At 36.4% G+C, this 16082-nt stretch overlaps 1 protein-coding gene across 1 annotated transcript; it reads right to left on the minus strand.

Annotated features, from left to right (window-relative positions):
* Window positions 1-155: 155 nt before the first annotated feature.
* Window positions 156-11618, minus strand: LOC130662714 (laminin subunit alpha-1-like). The gene is made up of 16 exons (XM_057461623.1): window positions 10321-11618; window positions 10068-10235; window positions 9469-9642; window positions 8507-8716; window positions 8254-8421; window positions 7403-8152; window positions 7054-7287; window positions 6407-6591; window positions 6017-6212; window positions 5437-5628; window positions 5086-5313; window positions 4648-4815; window positions 3786-4564; window positions 3183-3515; window positions 2749-2892; window positions 156-1229 (listed from the first exon to the last, which is right to left on the minus strand). Exons 1-16 carry the CDS (start codon window positions 11342-11344, stop codon window positions 741-743), a joined length of 5442 nt encoding a protein of 1813 aa, XP_057317606.1. The 5' UTR covers window positions 11345-11618; the 3' UTR covers window positions 156-740.
* Window positions 11619-16082: the final 4464 nt, after the last annotated feature.

Here is a 16082-nt window from a genome sequence, read left to right on the forward strand (position 1 = left end):
TCTCTTTCTTGAATTAGAAAAATCAATTTTCTGACGTTTTGAAACTTGATAAAGTTTGGTCCTAGCTTTAAAGGTTATAGCATGCACCTGCTACCGATGGATTTTTTTCAAATAACGCGTCACTAAATGCAGTTTTAAAAAAAAGTTTTAAAGAATAATAGATAACCTAGATATTTTTTTCGTTTACAAAAACTGACAGTATATATATATACAAGCTACATTCTCGATTAATTTTTTCTATGAAATTTCACATAAATTTGCTATCCAATCTGCAAGCTAAGTTGAAAGTGCGAGTCGATGTTGAAGCAAACTACGGCACTTTATGATTTACAAACTAACTTTCGGTTGTAAATATCTTCTTTTCACATTTTAAATCTACATATCTGTGCAAAATTTTTATGAAACCCAAAAAGAGTCAAATTGTGCATCTCTGTTCCACTGAAAAATATATTTCTCTGGCCTTTTGTGCAAAATGGTTGACCGAGGAGAATATTCATTTTTAAAGTATTTTTTTATCTATACATGTTCTTCATATTCGTGGTAAACATAAGTACCATTACCCGTATCTCGACTATAATGATCACCCAATCTCTAATTGTCCTCAAATACAAAGGTATCACTTCAGGCAATGAGTTGCATTACTTTGAACAAGTGATTTAGCGTTCTTTTTTCTTCCCGTATCTTTATTCAGTCTCTCCACCGCAGGGTTTGCGGAAAGAAAGAAATCATTCGTTGAATCATCAACACGTCATCGATGTCAAAGACTGCTGAACAAGTTTATATGATTGAATTTTTGCTCGCAAGTTATTATTATTTAATCGGTAGCTGCTAATTTTATTAGTTTGGATGACCAACTCTGCACGAAGTCTTGTGATGCCAGTTGTCAGACCTAATGAGGTATATCTAATTCTCACTCGGTTGATTGCCAACAATAAGTTATCTAATTGAACTGTAGTTATTGTTTGTAAATTGTTTATGTTGGTCGATAGTACGGAAATTTTTTGCGCAGTTGTTAAAGCAGCCTGGTGAGCTTGTTGAGCTTTGCTCAGTGCATTTTGAGCAGATGTTAGAGCTGTAGTGCTTTGTGTCTTATACGTTGAGCATTGTGTAAGTAGTGGTTGTAGCTGACTGTCGATATAATTTCGTATTTCTGCACCTTGCACCAGCATCTGAGCTGATTCTGTTTGCGTGCGTAAAGAAATGGCTTGTTGGTACACAGACATCACCATCTAAACAAAAATATAACCTCTACCTTAAATATTATAAAAATATTTTACTCGGCACTGCGATAAATTTAAATCGACTAGGAAGACGAAGAAGTGAGTGAATCTTTATCTATCGTCTCACAAATCAATACAAAACAGTATATACGAACTAAGTTGACTTTAGTTCGACAATGGCCGTGATATGTAAATATATCTTAACCATACATAATTTTCGAAATCAGGCTCGTGTATGCTTAGGTGGTTACTACAGAAATAAACTGTATTGCAAAGGACTGTCTTTTCTGAAGTTATTTGATAAGTATATTATAGTATGCGACAGTAAACCAAAATTAAGTCAAAACTTTAATCGATTAGTTGCCATGGTTACTGGTTGATTGGCAAATTATGACATTTCAACGCTCAACGACAAACCAAACAGCCGAATAACGAGCACTTTTACGAGCGCCTTTTCGTTCGCGTATGTTTCGAAAGGGTCACGTGTATGGATGGTAGCACCGACAATTCTGGAGCTTACTCGCCTTCCAAGGACAAACGTCTTTCGACAAAAACAGGGCGAAGCCGTCAGTTTCTCAGCAGAATAACTGAAGACCAGAATTTGGAGTTGGGAAGCGGGAGGTGCCAGCATTAGGCCGTATTAATACCAGCAGGGAGAGAAGAAATTGTAAAATATGGGTGTTTTGGTCTAGAGAAATCTTCATTCTCCTGGTTTCCGAAGTTAAACGGCAAAAAACGAGTTTGAAGATATGTTTTTTTGCAAAAAATCTTTCCTTGCGGATGGACAAAAGGACTACGAAAGCACTATTTTGACCTAAAAAGCACTAAAGACCTAAGAAAGTCTTAATCTAATTGATGACGAGTAAACTCTTGCGAGTTCACTTCGGAGGGTGCATCGTTAAGACAGCTTTCTGACTGCTTGTGGAACACGACATTTAACATTCAGAGCTGTTATATATTGTCTTAGGAGGCCCTAAAGTATTATCTAGCAATTGGAGAGCATTAAATGTCGAGGGAGAGGCAAAAAAGCTGTCTAAAAATGCGAAAATGGTTGCTATTGGCGTTGCTATGCAGTTATATTTGCGGTTGATTGGAGAAAGTGCCGGATTGCGCAATAAAAACCGAAATTTGTCATAAGCACTACTTGGCACGGTATTCTAAGATGAATTTGCTGTCTGCAAACGGGTAAAACAAAATTATTGAAATTCGGCCATTTATTTCTATACTAACCACCTTAACCCTAATTTGTAAAAGGGCCTAGATTATGTTTGCGATATATGCTTATGTAAAAAAAATTTAACGGGTAGATTTTGGTCAACACACTTTTTATGATAAATCTGTCAAATTGACCACTCCCTCTTAAAAGACAGAATTTTGTCGTCCGCGAATATCAACATAATTCCCATGCACGGAATTCCGCGAAAAAACGTTGATCATCTGCGAAATTAACACCCGTGGAAATTTATTCCCTTAAGGTGAAAACTTCAAATCCAGGTGACGTTAGCAAAAATAGTGTGCAAATACTTACGGTGTGTTCCGCAGCACTGATTTGATAGGCTTCGTTCATGATGGCTAAAGCTTGAGTTGCAGTTTGTTTTGGTGCTTGTATTTGACTGCTGATTGACAGGACAGTTGAAAGTGCAAATTCAACTGATGATCGAACGGAATTGACCTAAAACAAACGTTTTCGTGAATTTGAATAAAAAAGGAACTCGCTGGTATAAAAAGGACATGAAAAGAATGCAATTTTCTTTGGAGTTGTTTTGGAGTTTTGGAGTTGTTCTTAAAAAGCCGCAAAATTAGATATTTGGAGAGAATTATCTGGATTACCGATGATGATGAAGATTTAAAATATGTTATTTCTAGAATCTTATCCTTGACTTTTTTATTAACTAGATCTTTATAAAAATATGTGTATATTTCTTATACTTTTTAAGAACTGTGTCTGTAACATGCACATACCTTCGTTAAAGCTTGATTAGCTGCACTTTGGGCTTGAGCAGCGACAGTCATAAAATTTCGCACTGTATTCAACATGCTGGTCGCTTCACTCAGAACCGCCTGTCCGGTCGCTACAGCACTATCTGACTTATTCTTGAGAATACGAAGATCCGCGTTGTATATTGACGATCTGCGTTCTGCTGAAGAAACACGAGTTAACAAAAGTGATGCTTTCAGCTTTGTTATCTCCATGGCAACTGCGTTTACGTCATTTGTTAATCGGAAAATCTTTGTCGTAAATGCTCTGTTTTCGTTGGATAGCGAAGTTGTGACGGCTTTTAGAGCTGTTATATTCTATACAAACGATAGATAAGCTTAAGTCTATAAAAGCTTTTAAAGGTTGGAGAACAAGCGACCTTGATATTAAAAGCATGACAATTTTTGTCACTAAAGATATCAGCATTTCTTAAAACGTTTTTCAATAGACAAACTATGGAAAGCTTAGAATATCTAAAAGTTTTTTTAGACCTGTTGGAGTTAGGGGAGATAGGGAAAGATGTTCTTTATTCTCCTAAGTTAGAGCCTTACTTTTCTTGGACTAAAAAAATGGTGTAAATATCTCACCACTGAGTTATCTGGTATAGATATGGCAATGGACGATAACATCTTCTGTGCATAAGCTAAAGCGTTGGTTGATTCAGTTATCCATTTCTGTATGGAAACAATGCAGGTTTGAGCGTATACTTGGACAGCTGTTCCTCTTGTGTGAACAGGGGTTAAAGTACTTGTGAGATTAAAAGCTTGATATCGTATGGTTAGCGCCATGTTTGCAGCTTGAGAAGCAGCATTTATTGACAGTTGAATTTTTTGGATCAAGTCTTCTTTTTTTGTTGATACCGAGTTTGCGTTTGTTGTTGCCATTGTCACATATCCTGTCATTTCATTGGCTAGATTATTTAGCTGATTCAGCGCTACAATTTGTTGGAGCATGCGCGCGCGAACCGTAATGTTAACCAGATTGTGACTTCTGATAAGAAGGCTGTAAATATTGGAGTACTGGTACACAGTTGTATTATGAATGGCGAAGATTGCATTTGACTCGTTTAGTAGAATATACATCTTTGTTACAGTGGAACCTTGCAAAGTTGTTAAAAATACGTTGATTTTGTTTTCTAGCGATTGCCAAAGGAAATCGAGACCAGTTAAAGTGGCCTTGGCTGCGTTTGCAGTAAGAGTTAGATTATCAAGCGATCCCTGCATAGAGGTGATGCCTTGCAGAAAAGGAATGATCTTTCTTGCAGACAGCGACGTCATCACATTGGAGATGTCCACTTGAACCTCAAAAATATTTTTTCGTACTAGAAGCACTGAATTCTCAATCAATCCATAACATACTGGACATTCTATGAAAAGCAGAAGATTTTGATTTTTTATCTAAAATTCATATGGTTTACCAATTTAACGTAAACGAGAATGTAGTAGTTACCTTGGCAACGGAGATCATCTCCTAATGAAATGTTGTAGGCGTTCTCCTTACAAACATTGCACTGTCTACCACCTACGTTTAAAGTTTTGTTGCAGACACACTGACCACGGAATCCACCACAATTATTATTGTTTCCTCCATCTGTCCCTGGCAGGTAACAGTTGCAAGCTGAAAATAAAAACCATTAGGATATAAATTACCACAAATTCTGTGGTTTGACATCTCTCCACTTGCAATAATATTATTTTCATTCCCCTCCACACCTTAATCCACTGCCAGTTTAAGCCACACAGGGAAAACTAACCTCCTCCCCAGGGCTTTTTTCTCTTTCAGACAATCTCTAATTGCCAGGGCCATATTGTCACAAGATTAACAAATCCTTGGGGACGAGGTTAAAGGACAACATTGTCGCGGCTTCAACTAAAGACATGATCTTACGTTTGCAGCCATTGACTTGAGTAAATAAACCCCAGAAACCAGTTTGGCATTGGTCACATCCAGGTTCCATCACATTAGGTAGACACTTCTCACAGTAACTGCCCTCTGTTCCCGCTCTGCAGTTGCTACAAACTCCTGTACTTGGATCACATATAGTGGATCTGTTGTTGCATGCACAGGGAACACAATTGACAAGTGGTCCACCACTTGGGATGACTCTTGTGTAACCTGAAATAGTCGAAGTTTACATTCTTAAAAGTTGCTTTATTTGTATATTAAAAGTAATTTTTACAAACATCTGCAAATTTTTTTATACGCGTTTCAGTAACAGGGCTCATAAACTAAGCTTACCAGGTGCGCATGTTTCGCAGGATAGACCTTTGTAGCCTTGTAAACAGCGCGCGTTCTCGATGTAGTTCATCATGAGAGAGATGTTAGTATTTGATGGCATGAACTTCGCTGAATATAACATCACTTCTTTCACAGTGACAGTAACAGGAGCTTCAAAGTACACCACGCCTATGTGCAGGGCTGTCAGTTGACCTAAGAATTAAAGAGGTGGATGTCTTACAAATATTCTTGTCTTTATCATTTGTTTTTTTTATAAGAACTTTGTTCATATAAACATTCAGGCTGAGATTTCTTTCAAAATTAAGAACATATTAAGAACGCACTCAGCCTGAATAATAATAAGACCAAAATATTGAGCCTAGAATTAAGAACCGATTGTTTTAGAACATTTTGTAATGTTTTTATAAGAAGATAACTGCAACATATTCTAATCCTTAAAAATGTTGATGATTATCCGTAAATCTGACAATATATTGAATTTTTATCGGAACAAAACAAATAATAACATTTGAGGCTAAAAACCGTTTTCTTCCTCATCTAAAGTTTTGACGTATTATATACAACGTATAAAGCAGCTTACCTAACATAGCCTTAAAATCGAACTCTGACAGAGTTTTGTTTCCCAGCATAAAATTTTGATGTAAAAGGATTGTATACTTGGTGCGAGATCTTGAAATTTCTTCTCTAAATTTAAACAAAGCTATTTGTTGATTCCCAATCAAGCGTACATGCCAATCTACGTTTGCAAGTCTGTCTAGGATGGGATATATCTCCATCTAAAAACAGCAACATGACTTTGATAATTATGAGCATATTCTATGATGGAGAATGGAAACGAGGTATGCAAAACCTAGAAATTAATCTAATATCTTTCCTACACTTTTTCAATATGTTGTCGAACTGCCTGATGAGGAATCGATTAAGAAACGAGAACGGGGATTGCTAAGACCTTAAAACATCAGAGACTCACATTGACTGCGAGCATTTGTCCAAATGAGTAAAGTTGGTCACCCAGATACGCTGCAGGCGCACTGAAGTAACGTCGCATGTTACTGTCGTCCGTGTATTCCATGCCGAGAGAAGTTTTGATAAGTAAGTTCGTGTTGTCTTGACCGGAGACACCTCTCAACTTCCAACCTTCGAATGATGACGTAGCTACGAAGAAAAATTTGAATTATAGCGTTGACCCGTTTAGCGGGACGGTGACAATTATTGTGTCGACCCCTATTGCTGTTGTGCATAAAGTCGGTCTTTTACACGGCATCGTCAAATTTACCGTGGTTCAAGGCTAGCGAAAGAAGGTTGTAACAATAAATCTAACCAATATCATTACACGTCAGCTCTGAAAAAAAGGTTTCGACTTGCCAACAAGATCTTCTCGTTCAGCTCACATTTTGTTAGTAAAATTTAATTTTTACAATACCAAACCGAACGTAAATAAACTTCGAAAGTAACTAGAGGGTCATCTCAAAGAGCGTTGACCGTTAGCGATTCCCGTGTATTTTAACCCTTTAATGCCCAGTCTACTTTGATTTACAATACATTTGTGTAAAAATTCTTATGTACTAATGGACTACATATTGTTAAACGTTGCGAATACTAAGTTAAAAGACTTACTTGTAAACCTAGTTACAACATAGCTTCTCACGAAACCAATTGCCGTAGTACAAGACGATAGATGGCCATAACCAAAACATCCCTGACAACCTTTTGGGTTAGTTATGCTCAAGTGAAAGAAACCATGCAAACATTCATGGCATTTTAAACCATGCGCGTTTTGTTTGCACAAACACTGTCCAGTAATGTGATTACACGCGTTTGACAGACTTCCTGCGGGAGAACATTGACATGCTAAATTTAAAGAAAAAAATATTTTTATGGTGGTTGCACCGAGATGCTATAGATATTAGTAGTAGATGTATAGTGTTCTGGCTGCAACTTGTCAAAGCATTTAAAAACATCTTACGTAAGCATCCAGATGTTGGGTTCCCATAATAACCTGGAATACATTGATCACATCTTCGTCCGCCATATCCAACCTTACAATGGCATTGGCCGCCGAACTCTGCGCATGTCGTCCATGAGAACGAACCTGGTTGGAAACAGTTACAAGCTAAGGCTTTGTTGTAAAGTTGTAAGTCAATAGTAAAGGTGGGCGGACCACACTGCGAAGGTAAGCTGTATGTTGTAGCTAAAGCTCTGCTATTTGTGTAGCAAGTGATGATCTCATTCTTGACTCTAGCATTGGACATGGTTGTGAAGTAAGAAGCCCAGTTGTAATCCAACATAAGAATAAACGAATCTAATAACAGAGGCCACGGGATGCCGTAATTTAAAGACGACGATTCATACGTCAAAGAGAAATTATACAACATGCCAGCTGAAAGTTCGACGTATGACGTAGAAATCCAGCTATTGTCGTCACCTAGTTTCAAATCTTGTAATGAAAATGAGTACGACTTCACAAGGGAGCCACTGGTCGTCATAATTTTCAGTGAAAATAACCATTGATTTGGCCGATCTGATGGCTTCAAGTAAGTTTGCATATTGGTGGAACCAGACCAGTCGACGCGTTCTCTTCCTTGAGGTAGGATAGAGGAGTACCAATCATAGTTGTATAAACTGTATCGGAGAAGAACAAAATATCTAGCTGTGGTAGGAACGCTAAAAGTGAACGAAATTGACTGTCCCCCATTCAAACGTGCAAAACCAAGACCTAAAATGCACCAGTTAAAAGTATTTAAATATTTCTTGCAACCTCCTTTCCAAGGGATCTTGCCTCCTCGACGGCAAATAAACTTATTAGATAATACATACCTGTAAAAAATCTTGCATAATTACGCACCAGAAAATGCCAGCTAAAAGAACCGTTCGCCGAAGAAAATTCAGGTTCATATTTGATGTGTGTAAAATTGGGAAAGAAAAATCCCAATTGAACTCGGTCACATGTTGGACCAGTCACTCCAGTTTTGCATGAACAAATTCCTAAAAAAGCAATTAGGTTGAGGGACTTAAATATCCACGGAATATTCAAGGAAGTTATGAAAAACTGTAGACTGCTGATACCCACCTGTGATCTTATTGCAAGAAGGATTGGCTCCACCGAGATTGCACGGACAAGGAATGCAGTCGGTGCCGGCTGATGTTGGAAATCTGTAGTAACCATCTTTACATACATCGCATTGTCTTCCAGATGTGAACGCTTTGCATGTGCATTGGCCGTTGTATGGGTCGCATGTTTGGTTATTGTGTAAAGTACCGAACACATTGCAGTTACAATCTAGAAATATTAAAATGTATATAAACGCACGTTGAAGTTTATAGCGCCAATGAAGCTAAAAGGACACGGTTTGTTTAATTCTAATACTTTGTTATACAATTTTTTTTACAATTAGATGGCCTATTAATTTTTTTTTATTGTTTTAGAAGTGGATTTGTTTATATTTTAAGCCTTTTTCGAGGATATCTAATTTAGTGTCTCTCAAACGAATGCCTAAACTTTAAATCCCTAAAATTTACCAATGAACACAGGGCCGGCGTGGTCACACGTTAAATAATACAAGAATTAATTATATTTGTTCAAGTTAGTGAAGCCATTCTCGCCTAAAACAAAAGATTTCCCGATATTGACCACGTGAGCAAAGAACAATAGAATTAACCAATCAAAAAGCGCAGTCAGTATTCTGACCGCAGAAAATTGTTCGAGACCCAGCGTAATTTTTTCCACCTTAACTATTCCGATTTCCTAGTGTTAAGATAAATTATGCTGGGTCTCATGGCTAACGTTTACACAGGAACACAACAAAACAAAATCAGGATGAATCGTTGTCCGGATGCCCCTGCTTAGTAAAACTGGTTTCCATTCCCTCTCAAATTAATCTTCTTCATTTAAGCTCCTAATTCGTCTAAATTTTTCATGTCCAGTGTTTGAAACACTCCCCTTCACTCTAAAAGATTGCAAACTTCGGAAGTTCTATAATAACCGATTGCGTAAATAGCGTTAATTTTAGCATGGAGATAAAGTATTTTTACCGAAACATGTTCCCACGGGAGGGACGATGTATCCCCATTTTCCAGGGAGACACTGATCGCAACGTCGTCCGTAGATACCAGGTTTACAATTGCACTGTCCAAGAACGTTAGCAGATGAGGCAGATTGCAAACATTTGCCATCGTCTAGAATACCTGGCTGATAACAGTCACATGCTAGAACGTAAATAGAAGAATTAAATTTAAAATCTAATTTAAAAAAAAAATACAAATCAGATCAAAAGTTAGCTTTATTTCCCTATCATTTTTAAGGCTGTACACTACCTCAACCCCAGGGTATCTTGTACCTTTGGGGACGAGGTTGAGTTGTACAAGATTTTGCTTTTGAACGTCCACACCCAAGTTTAATCACACAGATTCAACAAACATTTAAACTGCTCAGCCTAAAAATAATCCCAGTTGCGTTTAAGAAAATACAACTTCTGATATTAGGAGGAAAACGCGGGAAAATTGAAAGAATAAAATAAATTTTTAAATTAAAAAAGAAAGCTGGGAAATGTTAAAGAATAACGTTATTTCAGATGCTACAGGTATATCATACCAGCATCGGCATTTATAAAAAAGAGAGAGAGAATACTTACGTATGCAAACATTGGGGTCATTTAATGGCTTGTTCATATCTCTGTAAAACTTTTCCACACATTGATCACACCGCACGCCACGCGTGTTATGCACACAGTTGTCGCATATACCTTGATTTAGAAACGCACTGTATGTGCAGGACTGCGCATGATCAAAACATTGGCACCCTAGAATAAAAAAAATATTAACATAATGATGTATAAAGGAGAAGAGGAATTGAATAATCAAAGCAAGATGCAGAGGAAGACTTACTTTCGCAAGGATTAGCGTTTGTGGCATTACCAGGCCTCCACATTCGATTTCTATACATTGGTAAACAAGCTTCACAATCTGTTCCCGTTGTGAAATGCTTGCAATCACACATTTCAAACGAGTCTAATATATCGCAGAACTCTGCGTGACCATTACAATCGCATCTTGCGTCGACGCGCAAGTCGTTTATGGCGTAGAAGTATTGATTTAAAGTAGATTCTTCATTAATGTATTCTCGACCATCTGTTCCTGGATATTCAAGTCGCAATCGAATATTTGTTGCTTCAAGGTATTTATGGACTTCTGTGTTATAATAATCTGCTGGCTTATAGCGAGTTCTTGGATCGAAATGAACAACTCCGCCACTTCGAGGAAACTCGCCACTGTATAATTCGGAGCAGATTTGTTTAAATGGGTCAACGGTACTAATTGGGGGGTCGGGCTGAAGGTTATATGCTGACCGACAATTTTGAGCGTAATATTGATACACGTGCCATGTTTTTCCGAAGTCATTGGACCGCTCAATAATCATTTGTTTGGGACGTTCAGTCTTGAAGGTGACGTACACTCCTCCGCTGATTAAATATTTTTTGCGCAAAGTCAGAGTTATGTTTACTTTTAATGGGTCGAACATTTTCGACAAACCTAATTGGTTAGAAGTCCACCATGTTTGGGATTGCCACCAAGATACATTTGTCAAGCTAAATTTATCCACCATGTTATGCGCTGGATGGCTTTTCAATGGATTGTTTTTGTCACATACTTCGCACTGACGCTGAGGACCTATAAAACAATACCCCTCCGGGGGAGTGCCACAAGTATTTGTTGCGTTGATATGTTGATTTAATGCGCTATTTACAGGTGAGGTTATGCACGTTATAGGTCTGTTCGATTTGTCATAACAAGCTGTAGAGCAGTACCTAATCAAGTACGCAAGTATACCAAAAAGTAATATATGGTGTGTTGGCAACATAGAATGCAAAATTCTAGCATTAACATTTAAAAGAAAATTTAACAATGCCATAGTCTCTCCAACGACTTTTAGATCTTTTTCTTGCTTTCCTTGTTTTTCTTCTATTTTTCTTCTTACTTCCTGAGCATTCGAACAAAGCGTTTCGCACTAAGCTATTCACTTGAAAATAAATTACATTTTCTTTCACCAACCAAGTCTACATTTCTTATATTACTTCGTCAAAGTGTAAAAATCTTTTTTAAGTTTAAACAGTCAAAGCTCCAATGTTTTTAGATTTGCTAGGATTTTCATAAACGCTTACAGCTTGTATGAATTGGACTGCTCATTTGGTATACATGAAATTATTGAAGCCTATTCAAATAATAGCGTCCACCGATACCATTTCAGTTATTAGAATACCGAATTGTGTATTGATGGTTGCTAACGGTTCTGCAAAATATACACAATTCTAAAATTTATATAAATAGACTCTACTTTTGAATACAAAAACATGTTCTGTAAAATATTAAACTTGCGTAAGTTGAATTCGTTTAGACCTTTGTTTAAAAAAACTGCTGTGAAATAACAGTGAATCAAGTTTTGGTTTCATGTTTTGATTTAAAGATTTTGCGAAAGGTCTGGGGAGAGTTTATATCGGCTAAGTATAACCTAGTTTTGTTAGTAGATAAATTTGTACAAAAATCATAGTACTTTTAAAGTTTTTCATTTTATTTCGAATAGAATAGATGTAGCTACGGGAATCCATCTTGATCAACTAAACCATGACCAATAACCAAATAATTTTTAGTAGATGCAAGAGAAATATAAATACAAAATGTTGAAAGAATTACAATATTTATAATATTGTAAATATTTTATATTTTAAATTGTGTGGATGCCAAAGTTTAAAGAAAAAATGTTTGAGATATTCTAATTACAAATTCATAAAAGGGCGTCTTCGTAAACTATAAAGATGAAGGAACATTGAAAAGAAAAACCACTTGTAATTTGTTGACTCAGAAAGAAATAGCTATTAATCCACCCCGTCGTTAAGTTTTTGTACATAGCAGATTTTTGACACTGGTGTTTTGAAAAAAATTGCAGGTGAAAATTGCAGGTGCTAATTAACACATTTTTTAAAGGGATTCCTACTTTGAAGAAGGATATTTTTGTTAGTTATAGAGAATGAAAAGTTGTTTATCAAGTTTTTTAGAAATTTTTTAAAAATCTTTATTCGTTCTTAAGACTCAAGATATTAAGTTTCAAAATTTTCCAGCCTGACCTTATAACATCATTATTGATGATGTAATATAGCAAGCATAAATTAATACTTGAAGTATCTTGCAAACTTACATAATATCAAAATTTTTAAGCACTGTGGACTTATGTTGGTGATATCTTGACATATGTAAAGTTTTGTACTTTAAGAAGGATCTTATTTTTATTTATAGATAGAAATATATCGTCAGGATTTTTTAAAACTTACGACATCACAAGTTCCGGGATTTTTAAAATTTTTAAACTTGAAGTGAAAAATATTTTTAAAAATTGCAAAGGACTTGATAAATAACTTTCTATTCTCCACAGGCTAAAAAGTCCTTTTTTATTCCTGACAACTAAAAAACGTAAAAAACAACAACACATTTTCGATTTGTGAAACTTGGACTTAAAGTTTGGGTCACATTCGTACAAGCTCAACAAGTCCCCAGAATGACCGAAATATAAAAAGCCTAAAGGTCCTATCGACGAGGTTTATGTATGGTTCTGGCTTGAAGTGAGTTGATGTCGAGTTCTCCTCCTAAATTTACAGTTCCTGTCGTGGTGTCTGTTTGGTGGGAGTTTTAACCAAACTCTTCTAGACCAGCCTCGTTCCAGAAATTAGTAGAATTGCTTGGGGAAAGTACTTCCTATAGGTTGCTTGGTTGATACAATCGTCGATGTTGAACTGGAGTGGTGAAAAAACCGGCCAGTAAAACGTATAACTATGGAGGTATAAAAGGTACCACCATGAAACCTCGTTCCCAGCGCCCATGGTATAAATACGAAATTTGAACAAAAAAATTTGTTGCTTTCGACATACTGATACTACTGATAAAAAAAGATGGGCGCACGCTCTGCAAACCTTTTTTTCTTAAAGAAAACAAACAAACAAACATGATTTTTCAACCTGCGCCAGAAAGAAGGAGGCCTGGAAAAGAGAGCGAGACTGGGTAAATATTTTTATAAATTGAGCTACTTCTTGTAGAAGAAAAATTGAGTATAGCGTTAATGATAGGAAATAAAAAACTAAAGAATTGTATAAAGTCAAAGACATTCTCCCGATATAGTCGAAAAATATTAAATATTTGTCTCTTGAGTGCGCCATATTTTTAAACTTTCTTTGCTACTTGCAGCGTTTTTCTTTTCTTTCGTGTAGTACATTCATTTCATAGTTGCATACTCCAATCCTTACAGGACACATATTTATAGCAGATTTTTTAAACTGAAAAGTACATATCATGTATAAATATTCTGATAAATAAAAAAAAATTGCATTTATCTCTAAGAGCTCTGGGAACGAGAATGATGTTTTTGTAACTTTACATTTTTACATTAACTTCTTCTTCGAGTTTTTTTGTTGCAACACGATGTTATAAAAAGCTGAGTACTAGTATCTGGAAAAACATCTCTACAAAAAATTATTTGCGCAAGTGTAACCACGGTTCTTAAACGTTTGTTTCTACTTTTATATACTTTTAATTTTAGTTCTTCATATTTAGCGCTATTTTTAGTTAAAAAATACTAAAAACAAATCTATTCACACGTTAGTAGTATTTGTTGAACTTTAAAAAAAATTCAGTGAATTAAAAATGTTTATTTTTTTTGATTTGCCAATCAGTTCAAAAAAGACGCACAAATTCTTATTTGTGATAAACCTAACATGCTAACATTTTTTAATCAAAAGTGTATGAAAACAATACAGAATTCGTTCATTCATTCATTCTAAAATGTCTCTGAGAAGAAATACGCATACCAGTACTGCGGGTGGCTTGCTGTCAGCTGATAATCAGTTCATATCTTTAAATTCGAAAAAACAAAAGAAATTATTCATGCAGAACAATGCCGTAACAAGAATAGCCAATCAAAAAAAAGTAAGCTATCGAACTAAAAGTTATTTCTCATAACTACTTAACTCTAAAACTAGACTGTTTTTAGTTCACGGCCTTTCAGACCTCCTAAAAAAACACACCCCACGAGTAGTGTTTACAGTTACGATGCTTGGATTATTCCGATGCAGGCAAAAAAAAGTATTTTAAACATTTCACCCGTGAAAACGCAGAATTTAAATATTCTAAATTCGAACAAAAAATGAACGTGTTAAATATTCATGCTCAAAGATTTTATTACAGTTGTTTTACACAATAGCTTATAGTTTGTACCAGTTCGCAACCTCATTTTCGAACGTGAGGCTCGAAAACACCTCATTCAAGAGCAGGTAAGTAGTGAAGCTTTTGTTGCGAAAAATACAGAAAGTAGCTACGTGTTCGTTATTTAACAGACCGAATGTTGTATGAGAAGTTTAATAGGCAGAACAATTAACTTCTTCAGCAACTGATCGATCAAAAGATCTGTAAACGAAGCCTTCGGTAAAAAGAGGAGGGCGAAACTACGAAAGAATTTTTTTTTTTCGTTATTGGATTTGATTTACAACTTTACACATTACAACCGATTGAGGTTAAAGTATTTTGAGAAGTATTTGTGGGAAATTGTTTGTTGTTAGTTTGAATATCATGGATACAACGACAGTTGATGACATGTTGATGAACTCGTTTGGTATGGCTGACTTAGGAAATATTGACATTGAGAAATATCACAAAGATATCTTTTCTCCCTCTCCAAAGAGTGAAGTGATTTCACCACCACAAGTTACAATGTCAGTTTCATCACCACAGAAAGCCATCTCTCCTCATGTTGTACCGCAACATTTTCAACATCCACACATTTATCCACAAGCAACCGTTGGTCCACAAGTACAGCCATCCGCTCGGCTTCCTGTGCCACAGTTACCAAATCAGCCGATACACCCACAACAGCAAATGCATAGAAAAGTTCAACTTGGACCAAATTTTGACCGATTGGGTATTTTAAATCAGGCTAACGAAATTCCTCCAATGACCGCTCCTTTCTTTGCCAAAGCCTTGCAGCAACATGGGGGCACTACTCTTGGTGCCATCTTGCAAGCACATCAACACGCTTTGCAACACCAAATGCAACGAGAGAACTTTTTATTACATCAAGCGGCACAACAGCAAATGCTACACTCCATGCCAATGCACAATATGTATCAACAGCAACGAATGCACCAAATGATGATGGAAAGACGTACAGATGACCAAATAGTACCTAATCCTCAACTTCAGTGTCAACCAGAACATTGGCTTCACCCAACTGGTAGTCAGACCATGCAAAATAAGCCCGTCAGCATCAAATCGGAAGAGCAAGATGATGAAAGCTCGTCTGGAAGAACAAGTGTGTCAAGCATGCATGATGTCAAATCCAACGGAGACAAGTATGCGATATTTAATGACGACGCATCCTCCGAACAAACTAATGATGAGGACGAAGGAAAGCAGACTGCTGCAATTACACCACCTAACAAAAGCGTTTTTGTTAGATACTATCCAGAATCAAACAGACCATTACCCTCTTTTTCCGAAGCCTTCTCCGGACATATAGAAAAGTTAAAGGCAAAAGAAGAGCAGTTAAAACAGATGCTTTTACGTCATCAAATGCAATATGGACAAATACCGAACAGACCGTTTGCTTTTGG

The sequence above is a fragment of the Hydractinia symbiolongicarpus genome, chromosome 10 (assembly GCF_029227915.1).
Source record: "Hydractinia symbiolongicarpus strain clone_291-10 chromosome 10, HSymV2.1, whole genome shotgun sequence".
Classification (NCBI taxonomy): domain Eukaryota; kingdom Metazoa; phylum Cnidaria; class Hydrozoa; order Anthoathecata; family Hydractiniidae; genus Hydractinia; species Hydractinia symbiolongicarpus.

Excerpts from the sequence above, each read along its gene's own strand:
- LOC130662714 (XM_057461623.1), bottom strand. The coding sequence starts at position 11,344 with ATGGCATTGTTAAATTTTCTTTTAAATGTTAATGCTAGAATTTTGCAT. Across the intron at positions 8,153-8,253 it reads TTATGCAAGATTTTTTACAG|GTCTTGGTTTTGCACGTTTG; the intron begins GTATGTATTATC and ends GGTGCATTTTAG. Across the intron at positions 5,314-5,436 it reads CTGCGAAACATGCGCACCTG|GTTACACAAGAGTCATCCCA; the intron begins GTAAGCTTAGTT and ends CGACTATTTCAG.